This window comes from Apaloderma vittatum, unplaced genomic scaffold (genome assembly GCF_000703405.1).
Source record: "Apaloderma vittatum isolate BGI_N311 unplaced genomic scaffold, ASM70340v1 scaffold6425, whole genome shotgun sequence".
Classification (NCBI taxonomy): Eukaryota; Metazoa; Chordata; class Aves; order Trogoniformes; family Trogonidae; genus Apaloderma; species Apaloderma vittatum.
Window position 1 is genome coordinate 56,115 of NW_009717563.1, and position 11,530 is coordinate 67,644.

General features: G+C 39.9%; 1 protein-coding gene across 1 annotated transcript in view; it reads left to right on the plus strand.

The window, feature by feature from the left end:
• Positions 1-457: 457 nt before the first annotated feature.
• The window catches only part of DIO2 (deiodinase, iodothyronine, type II), an 11,924-nt gene continuing 851 nt past the window's right edge, over positions 458-11,530 (plus strand). Inside the window, 1 exon segment of the mRNA XM_009869947.1 lies at positions 458-679. Within this exon segment, the coding sequence (XP_009868249.1) occupies positions 458-679 (222 nt within the window).

Below are 11,530 nucleotides of genomic sequence, written 5' to 3' on the forward strand. Positions count from 1 at the left end.
ACATAAACCTTTTTTTTTTTTTAAGTATTGTTGCACCTGGTAGCTAGCTTTACTGACACAGAAATGAGAGGTCTGTTCAGTGCTTAAATAGCTGAGGAACAATGGGATAGTGCAGGAAAGTTAACAATTAACAGTCTCAGCTTAAATTTTGTAACTGCAGGGAACTGGAAACACAGCTGCCTCTCTCTTCAACAAAATCAGGTCTCCTGGTTGAGGGAAGAATTTTTGTTAACATCTTAGTTTCTGAAAAATAAGCAGCTCCGAATTGAATGAGTGTCATGCAGTTATGTTTTTAACCAGCCTGCTCATATTTAACTATCTCAGCTCATTTTAAAGAGAGCAGCTGAGGGAGGGGTAACGAGGATTTTGAAATGCCTTTTACTTTACTTTTTTAAATGAGGGTACAGAGCGAAAAAGGGAGCTGAAGGCATCCGGCTGAAGAGGAGCAGCAAGGAAGATGGGTCTGCTAAGTGTGGATTTGCTGATCACGCTTCAGATCTTGCCGGTCTTTTTCTCCAATTGCCTCTTCCTTGCGCTGTATGACTCTGTGATCCTCCTGAAGCACATGGTGCTGTTTCTGAGCCGGTCTAAGTCTGGGCGCGGTGAGTGGCGGAGGATGCTGACCTCGGAGGGGCTGCGCTGCGTCTGGAACAGCTTCCTCCTGGATGCCTACAAGCAGGTGGGTACCGGGGGATGGGGACTGCCGGCCTGGGGTGGGCAAGCTGTGATGAGCATCGCTGTTGTCACTGGAGAAGGGAAAGGGATGGCTCCGTGTGGTGCAGACTGTCTCTTGTATGATGTTAAGTTTGATGGGAGAGGTGTAAGCTGAGGGGAGCCGTACTTTTCAGGGTTCACAAGGGTCAGGAGCTGCTGTCTCTCTGCTCTGCCACTAACTCTCTGTGCAGCCGTGGCCATGTCACTTAGTTGAGCTGTGCCTCAGTTTCCCCACGGCTACTAGTAATAATTGTCATGTTTTTAAGGTATTTCAAGATCTTTGTATAAGATTCATTGTAAAATGCTCTAGATGTTTTCACAGCTGCTGGTTAAGTGTTTGCTATGCGAGATCCTCAGAGATCTCACAAAGACTGCAGCTTTGCATAGAGCTCTACATGGATAGAATTGTTTTAATTAGAATAAGAGATAGATGAGCCTTTGTCATTACACTGGCATTTTCTGTTACTCATATGTTAATTTTTATGTTGGTGGAAGCATCCCAGTAATAGTAGAACTGGGCATGGAGTGAAACAGTGAGCCTTTTTTCTCCATGAAGGCAATGACAGAGGGATATGTCAGCGATTAAAAATGAACTTGACTAGCTGAGGGACAGCTGCCTGGTGATTAAGTTAATAAAGCCAATAGCAGTTATGCAACATGTACTTTTTTTTTTCCCTTTTAAGTTTTGTACAAACATTTCCCAGTGGTACTGACCAGGTCTCCTGAGGTAGTTGTAGTTCTTTTTTATAAATTGAAAAGGTGGACCCCAAAAGATGAAATTTCTTGCACAGGCCACCTAGTTAGTAAGTATAACTGGATTCAGAGCTCCATGGCTTCCAAAACAGAGCTTAGTTTCTTAATGTGTTATCTTATTTAGACCATCTAATTTAACATACCCGATGTGATGTCATGGAGTCTTATCCAGATGATAGCTCTGTATCTTTTGAAATATTTCTCTTTGTATCATCTTACCCCCAGTTTCTTTTTTTCTCCCCTACAACGGCTTTTTTATTTGCACTTACCTAGAGGTGTGAAGAGCTGGTGGTGTTGGTGTTTGCTCACTTTGTGATATGGCGTATAAGCTGCTTAACCTGAAACCCAAGCCACAGAGACATTAATTTTCAGTGTAGGACAAATACAAATAACATTAGCTTTTGCCAAATGGGTCAACCTCTTACTGTTACCCTAGGAATCAGACAGCTGGCTACTGAAATAAAGGGAGGCTGGATGAATCCCACTATTCCCATAGTCCTTCTAGTTCCTGTTTTCAGTCACTTCACAGTACTAAGTAAGAAATTTTTACAGTGACCTCGTTAAATGGACTGGTGAACACAGTTGTTCCCATTTTACAGATGAGGCAAGGCAGGACAGTTAACACATGACTTGTTCAAGGCTCCAGTGGAAGTTGGTAGCACAACTCTGAAACAGCCAAGTTTCCAGTTCCCACATTTGCAACCTGTATGTGGCCTAGGCTCGAGTAGGCGTGGAGCTGTAAGGAACTTTATATCCATGAGATATTTTCAATCTCATTTTGCTCAGTTAACACAAAATTATTTAAAATAAAGATTTTGCATGCCTTTTTATACTTTCTAAAATCATACTTTGCCTTTTCCACAGTACTGTTGATGTCAACCATGGAAGTTACAGGGACGATGACTCTTTGCTATTTTTGGTGTTGGCAATGAAACTCACACCTTGAGGTTTGATAATAAAAAACTCTCTCTTATCATCATTAAATGACCTAGGTTGTTCAAACTAATCAGGCTTTAAGATGCCTAGACTGAATTCTGGGCCTCAATGAACTCAGCAGAAAAATGCATATAAATGTAACCAAATTTCATCATGTTGTTCCAAAAATAGGTAAAAATCCATTCTTGCCAAATTAATTGACCAACAAATAATGGAAATTCCTAAATAGAATTATGGGCCATAAGGACAGAAGATCATTGCAAATCCTTGATTGTCACAGAAAGGCATATGAGTAGAGAAATCAAATTATAGAAGAGACACAATAAACTGAGGATCAGTATTAGGAGGAGAAGAGTCATCACCTCCACAATAAAGGAGAATCTGCTGCTGCTTCTGTAAGGAAGAGAAAGAAAAGTTTCAGCTGGAAAGCTGTACTAGTAGAGTTGAAAAAAATGAAGTATGTCCTATGCTTTGTGGCATGTTTAAGAAGCATCAAAAATAGTGAAATATATTAAAGACTGTCCCACAAAGCATCTTTTCCCCTAAATTATCTTTCTCTAAATCCTGAATAGGACTGCCCAGTTGTGGTATCTTAATTTCAGCCAATTAATGAGAGTAGGAAATGAAAATATTATGGAATCAGGGTACAAAACAACATGGCAAAGTGCAGTCAGTATCATAATCCTGATTGCTTATTGCTCCAATTTGCTGCCTGAAGCCAGGTATTACCAAACTACTTAAGCAGGTGTTTAAGCTCATTCCATTGAGGAGTGTTTGTAAGATATTCATTATTCCGCTAGCATTGCAGCTATCTGAGATAAACCAACGCTAGACTGCCAGTTAGCAGAAGACTGGATTAAAGTAGTAACTACGCTTGGTTTTACCAAGTTTTGTGTCACATAAAACTCTTTCTGAGTACATTTCATAACATTTTTTGCAAATGTACTTAATGTAAAATTTCTGTTCACAGAAAAACTCACTGAAAGCCAGTCCAGAAAAATACTGTTACAGAATCTACTCGTCAGTAGATACTACATTCTATTTTAAAGTAAATGTATTACAGGAAAGGACATCTGCCTTGAAAACACACAGACTGTCCCAGAGTTAAGTGATTTTGTTTCAAGACAAGTGTATACAAGGATGATCTTGGAATATTTAGAATATATTTCAAAATAGCTATTCTAATGCATTTTCCTTTCTATAAAAAATTTTGAATCTTTTATCCAAATTTCAACTTGCTTTTGTTCTGCTTTTTTTGTTGCATATGACTTTTTAGTTGGGCAATTATTTCCTGGACAAGATAGCAACAGCTGAAGTCATTTTAACATCCTCAGTGGGGAAGCAATGCAGTTTGTTGTATTATATGTAGAGTATATTCAATATTGTTTTTTATTGTGACATTCTATATTACTTGTTTTCTCCATATTTTACAGTCTCCCTGGAATCAAAATGATTGATCTTTTGTTTATTTTTATTTTCTTATGTAATTTTTTTCAGTGATTAATATATTTCTTTTTCTTTCCTTAGCTCTGAGTTCATTATCTGTCACACTTAGTGTTGATGTTGTTTACACTGCCAGCTTTGCAACTTATTCCTTCTGTTCTTTTCCAAGAGGCAAGTGTGTCTTATATTACAACAAGGGAGTCTTTAGGACCAGATTAATTGTCATAACAGAGATAATGTAACTTGACTATTAGTACTATTTTACATTATATAATTGAAAGAGTGCGAGTATTTTATTTAAATGTTGCTTTTCTAATTTACTGCTGTGCTCTGTTTATCTGCAGAAATGAGTGGATTGACTCTAAATCAAGAAGAGCAAATCATATATATATGTGTTTGTAGGTATTTACACTTTCATATGTGTTTGCATGTATACAGATATATATACATGTGTGTATATGTGTATAAATGCAAAAATACATACACATAGGCATACATAATCTGCTCGTTCAGCCCTCTCATTTCTCTGTATGTGTATACACATATATGTGTATGTGTATATATGTATAGATATGAATGCAACCTACCTACTGGTAAGAAAGAAAAAAATAAAATGACATATTGGGTTGTGTTAGTGTGCCTTCTGCATGACTTATATAGGCCATCCAAACAAATGCCAGTGAGACGTTTGTTTTAGACCACAACATGCAAACTGAATGTGTCTCATATCTTACAGAAAACCAGAGAAAGAGTTAGAGAAGTTTTGGAAAAACATAATTGTATTTACTTCTAGAAGTTTTTTTGACCTGCTAAGTTCCATGCTTTATTTAGTACTGGGATGAATCTGCTTTCTAAGATTCCAAAGGTGAGAAATGATTACCTTAAAATGCTGTTAAAATGACTACAAACAGGTTGCACCCATTAGCCAGTGGTGAGGCCATGTGGCGAGAGATTTTCCAGTGCCAGATCTAAACTTTGTGTTTCAGCAATGCAGAGCCACCATTCCTGGTCTCCAGTAGAGAGTTATAAGGTTATCCTAAAGGAAATTCTCCCTCTTCTCCACTTCAGAGCAGGGGAGTTAGGGTGGGAAAGGCCTCTCCCTGAAGCAGCCAAATGCTTAGGGATGCCATAGTGGACCTACAGGGGTGACATGCATGTGGGCATGTATGTCCGTTTGTGTAAATGTACGTTAAGCCCTCAGAAGGATGCCAGTATCTCAGGTGGTGCATGGTGACAGGGGTGTGTATGTACTTCTACAGCTTTTTACTGTCTTTAGAACAGGGCAGCAGCAAGCCCTGGCATGACAGGCTCAGCACGGAGGGAAGGGTTGGCACAGGATGCCAGCTGCACAGCGTAGGCCCAGCTCTGTATGTAGAAGCAAGTAGACTGGTTCAGGAAACACCCAGTGGGATTTTCCTGAGATTTCAGGGAGGCATAATTAAATTAGCTGTGGCTACTTTTGCCTGTCTGATAGGTACATAATTTATTGCGAAAATAAAACCGTATGCAAAGCAGGGCAGCTCAAAAACTGTCATCTTAAGTGCACACAGCACAACATTATCACAAAGGTATGTATGTGGAAGTAACATAATGGCATGATCCTTTAGCTGCTCTTTGGCTCTCTAGTAGCTCTTTATTTTTGGAGGAAATCTTTTAAAGGTCGGAACAAAGATGAAATATCTATAGTTATTATTTGCATTTTGTTTGGCAAGGTAAAGAAATGTTTCTCTCTCTATTTGACAGTGATAAAGGGAATTTGTAAAAGAGAGCATGTTGTGTAGTTTCAGGATTTAGAACCAGACATTGTGTGCTATTAAAAATATTTTACTGGTTTTACAAATGTCAGCCTTAGCAGAATTGTTTTCATTGACATTTGCAAAGGAAAACAATCTTAAGAGAGAAAAACAAAACCAAGCCACAATTAAAACCTTTCCTGCAGTGTTTGGAACATAAATTCAACAGGATTTGGACTTATTATTGTCATTATTATTAGTACACAATCATGTTTGTGATAGTAGTGTCTGAGGACCAACCTAGACCAGGGACGCACTAGGCAGTGTCCTAAAGAAGAGTACCGGAGAGTTTTGTGGCACAGAGCTTACAGTTCCAACACTCAAGACAAAGAGCAGGAAAAGGAGTATGATGACTCCTATGCTACATGTGGTTTTGTGGATCTAATTTCACTTCTTCCACACCAACTTCTTTGCAATCTTCCGTTTCCACCCTTATGTGTGGAAAAACTGTCTGGAAGGTCTGGTCGCATTTTTGTCAAACTTTTGTGAAAGCCCCATCTGGCTGTGGTAGACACAGAAAATTAAGTAACAGGCATCACCTGGGAAAGGGATCATACCTGGTCCTTAAGCCACAGCTCTGCCTCTCCTACAGAACCACCACTGTGTATTCATACAGTGCTAAAGCTGAGTAAAGGTGAACAAAAAATCATGCAAATTAACTTCAGATGTCCTCTGACAAAGACTGGTAAAGGCCTCTGTCACCTGTAGGTAGACGCCACAAGGGCAGCCAGTGGCTCAGAAGCCATGACGTTGTAGGCCATGCTCCCATCTGGAAGGAAACGTAGGCGCTTAAGAGTCTTGCAGTAGGCTCCCCAGTCAGAGAAACAGAAATTACCCATTTTCTTTTATAAGGGTGTGAGGCAAAAAGCTCCTTTATGCTTTCCCTCTGCCATGCATGCTTGTTTGTGGGACTGGCAGTTTTTAAATAGAGAGAGCAGCATTTGACTAGTTATTTTTGTCAGGAATGTGTCCTTTTAATTTGTCTGCCACTTCCCTCCTTCAGCTTCAAACACCTGATGCTAAATGAAAGACTCTGGACTTTGAGAGAACTCAAGTCAGTTCCAGGCTTTGCTCTCCAATTCCAGTAATCGAGTCCTGTAAAGCAAGCTGCCACCTCCCCGTGACAAATGAAGAGCTCCCACTCGCAACCACTACCTCAGACAAAGGCGTCCTGTAATTTTTATCCACTGCACAACTCTAGGTCATACAAATAAAGAAAACAAAAATAGTAATTTGTATAATTCTCCAGCCAGAGTCTGATTATGATTTGGATGAATCACTGAGAAATACCAAGCTGTTCAGAGGCCGTGTTTAGCTGAATGGGATCAAATCAAAGCAAAGCAGAGAATATGAAAAAGAGCAAAGAGCTCCAGCGATTCAGTTCATTACCAATTGCTGGACTCCAGTCCCAAACACAGCATGTCCATATTTAAATGGCTAATATCACAGACTGCTAATTGTCTGGCAACACCTATTTTCTTTAGGGAGTTGACACAGCCTGATGAATATGCCAAACTGTTTGCAAAATCCCTCATGCAGGGAATTAAAGCTGTGTTCCAGTGCACAGGATCCCAGGAGGGCTATGCTAAAGCTGATAAAAGCAAAACAAGAAAAAAGAAAAGGTAAATGAGGAGGCGATGTTTTATCCATGAGACTTTTCCTGGTCCTCGTGGAGAATGTACAACAAAGTTAGCAATATGTGCTATTTCTAGTCTCTAGTTTATGAATAGGGATTTCTTTCCCACTCCCAAGTCTCCTTCATATTACAGTCTGTGTGCTAAAGAATTGGCAACCTTGTTCCCTTTTCACTCTGTGTGCAGACACAGAGAGGGAGATGCAGTACCGAGTCTGTCAAACAAACACAAAATTTGCACAAATGATTCGAATCACTGCTTTGGTGTTAGGTTGGCACTTGCTCTTGCTGATGGCCAGACTGCCTCTCAGATTTGGTTGGTCTACCTTGTGTGTCCCATGCAGGCTGTATGGGAGGGGGTGCCTGCGTGCTGCCTGGTTTCCACCTCATCCAGAAGGCTGGCACCGAAAGCACAAATATTCACGCACATAAGTACGTGATTATAGAAGTGCTGGATCGCGTGTGAGGGGAATTCTGCTAGTTTGTTTCTCAGAATTTATATTTTGCCTGCCTTTGTGTAAGATTTCAAAAGCGGTTTGGCTGAATGCATGGGTTTTTTTGTTTGTTTTCTCATTGCGTTGATTTTCTTTTCCAAGAGCTATTTTTTCTTTCAATAAATAACAACAAAGACGACAGCCAAGGCCTACAATGCAGATGATCAGCAAAGATGATATTGTCATCCTGTGTCAATCGGTTCCCGAGCCTGGTGAAATAAAGAGTCCCTTTGGGAACGTCAGCGCTTCATCAAGACCAATTAGTGGAGATGCCGCTGCTTATGTTTAAGCATTAACGACTGGGCAGGGCTGCTTTTTGGAGTGCCTGACACTGGCATGGAACAAGGCACCGACCTAATTACTCCTCTACAAGAGCAGAAAATGCCTCCTGAATGCCTGCTTGGCAAGGATGTCTCATTAAGGGGAAAAAACCCAACACAAGCACTCCTAGAAACAAAAATTAAAATGATAGGTAACCTACGGCCATGAGACTTACTTTATGGCTGTGGGAAATGAAGAGAAACTGCTATAATGTGACACAGGGCATACTTGTACTTTATTTCCTAAATCCATCTGGAGTTTTGGTCGATAAGGAATGTGAGAGACAGAATGAAAACTTGCATTGTTGGAGAACAGTGAAATACGTTGCCACCCTTGGTATCTATGTTAAATCGTACTTGAAGGACATTCCCATGCAGGTGTTTGATGGGAGTTGTTTTGTTTGTCTTCATGTTTTGCAAACTCATGTAGGAAAACAAGTGTTTGGTAGACCTGAGTGAAGAGTGGGTAAAGAGGAGCTTGTAATATATAGCCTCTTTTTCTGCTTAAATACGATCAAGAAGCAGATTGTGGTTTCCCAGTTGAAGAGTGTTGGTTAGAGTATTTTCAATCATAACAGTAAAACCAGAAGAGTGAGGGGAAGCAGCTGCTGAGATTTTCCTTGTATCCTGAGCAGCAAGTTCATTGCTGAGTTTTAGTTGCTTCTATCCTTTTTACCTTCATTTTTCTTCTCTGAAGAGTGCCAGCAAATATCAGAAATTCTAAGAGTGTTGCTTAATTGTGATTTATGAGATAAATCACGTTATTACTTCTTTTCTTTGACTGGATGAGCACACACTCCTGAATACTGAGGTCCATTATTCATCCAGGGAGTGGGTGCTGCACAGATACTTACATGTCAGGCTTTGCCCAAAAAGCACATTTTGGGCAAGCTAGCTCTGTAAAAGCATTTGCTTGGTAGTGCATGAACACTTAAGCTTTCTAGGTAAAGAGGGATCTAGTGTTTGTGCAGATGTGCAGATGCTGTTTCTTGAGATATGTCTTTTTTTGGTAGTTAACAACTTATCACAAAATGCTGAATCATCTAGCTTGTTTATGGATTTAATGCAGCCCTCAGGATAATTATATGGCTGCCAGATGATCTTGACCTGTGTATTTCTTTGCTTAAGTTTGGCACTTTACTTACTCACTCCTGCTTTTCCTATCTTAGTGTACTGAATGGCAGAGAGAAATGAGATGTTCAACAGCTGCACAGAAGATAACCTGCTAAGGTGCAAGTGGCATGCAGCAACATTTCTTACGTGCTGCAAGATGCTTAATGCTACTTAAATGCTACAGCCTGAGTCTCTGTATCTGCCTCTTTCCAGATATCTGGATACAGCTCTCTTCCTTCCTTTTTTTTTTTTTTGTTGTTTGGGTTTTGTTGGTTTTTTTTCACTGTTACCAGGGCTCTAGCAGACAGCAATGCTGGAGATGCAGGTTTACAGGGAGGGGGACCACAAGGGGCTGTGCTGTCCTGGGGCACCACTTTCTTCCTTTGCCTGTGGCGTAGCTGCAACTGCACATTGCCTGCTTCCAGTGATGTGATTGCCACATGCTTGGACTGGAGAGATTGGTGGATCTCAGACAGTTTTTCTTTTCCTGCCTCTCTTCCTTGCTGACCTCCCGAGTGAATGGTGGCACAGTTGTGGACAGAATTTGTCCCATAGAAAATAATCTAAGTGGTGTTTATACGATGTGCCAGCATGCTGTGAGACCATCTCATGTAGCTGTGAAGTCCAGGAGCTTTATGGGCAATGTCTTACAAGCTTTTCTTCGGTTAGACTCTTGCCTCTATTGCTATTCTGGTGAAGTAAGGCTGAGTCATGAATAACTGTAGAATTGTTCATTTCTCAGAGAGAAATGGAGGATCCAGTATCTACAATATACTTGCCTCTGGATCTATGTGCAGCAGCAGTTGCATCAGTTAAGTATTCAGCTGTTAACTTGGCTTCTTGCTGCATCTAACTCACTGGGATATCCTATAATGGAATGTAGAATAGAAGTGCACCAAATATCAGTTATTTATTCAGCTTTTACATAGTTCTCATACAGTGTTAACTTCTTTTGACTTAAGTTGGAGCACAGCTTCAGAAAGAAAGAAATAAAATATGAAATATTTCAGAATTAGGTCCTGTATGTTTCCTTCAAAGCAACACTTCTGAATATAATCAGATAGACAGGAGACAGAGGGAGATAGAAGGAGTCAGAGAAATACAAAAAGATAATTGCGTTGTTGTACTAGACCTTGATGTTAAAGTCAGATACATAGGAATTGCTGTGGCAGAGCTCATTAAAAACTAATTGTGTTATGTAATAATGTTTTGTGATTCTATAGCAGTTATCAGCTAAGGATCTCGGAGCCCTCTGCAGGCCTCACCTAATTCTGGCAGTTCCTTCTGTGAGATGATTATATTCTTTTTTCTATAGGCGGGGAAATAGAAACAGTCAGGCAAAATGACTTTTCTGCAGATGGCTCTTGGGTCTGAGGTATATCTGGGCTTAGAGCTGAAAATAGTTAGTTTTCACTTCATCCTACTTCAACCATAACATAAACCTTTTCCTGCTGTTTTTTCCTCAATCATCTTCTAGAGAAACACCGCAGTAGAAGGAAAAGTGTCACTCAATAACTGATGAAATTACTGCCAAGTGATTAGAAAACTCTTTGAAGAGTGCAGCCTTGGATGGTCCACCATCAAAAGAGAATGATATGTTGAGTGGGGTTCTCAAGAGCTCTTTCTTATGTTTGGTTATTTTATTTTTCTTATGTTTGGTTATTTTAATTCTGGGACTGCATAATGGAACAGAATAGACACATGTGAAATCTGCAAACATCAAAATTGAGAGACACTGCATGTGTGTGAAACATCAGGTATACAATACAAAATGCTTCTGGAGAACTGGAAAAATTACTTGAGATGTAGGATGCAGTCCAATGGGGCCAAGTGCAAAGCACTAAATTTAGGCTGGAGTGATGAAATACGCAAGTCCATGATGGGGAGCAACTAGAAAAGCAGAAAAAGGGACCTAGGCACTTTGTCTTCTCACTAGCTAAAACTTAGTCAACAGTCTACTGTTCTTCCAAAACAGTTGTGATGTTTTATAAAAAGCAAGCATCTGGAATGTATAAACAGACGTAGCCTGTGAGATACATCAACTAATTGTCTATTCTGAGAATTAGTAAAAGCTCTTTTGAAGTTTTGAACACTGCTTTTCAAGAAAGATTTGAACCAAGTGGAGAGAACAGAGGATGGCAGTGAAAAAAATCATGTCTAGAAAATCTGACTCACAGAAAAAAGTTAGAAGAAATCAGAGGTAGTCTGTGGGAAACCGAGTAAGAGTCTGTAAATACAAAAGGGTGGACAGGACTGTGTGTGAAAGAGACAGGACAAGACAGATCTCACATCAAATTTTCTAACAATAATGAAGTGGTATACCTGTCAGGA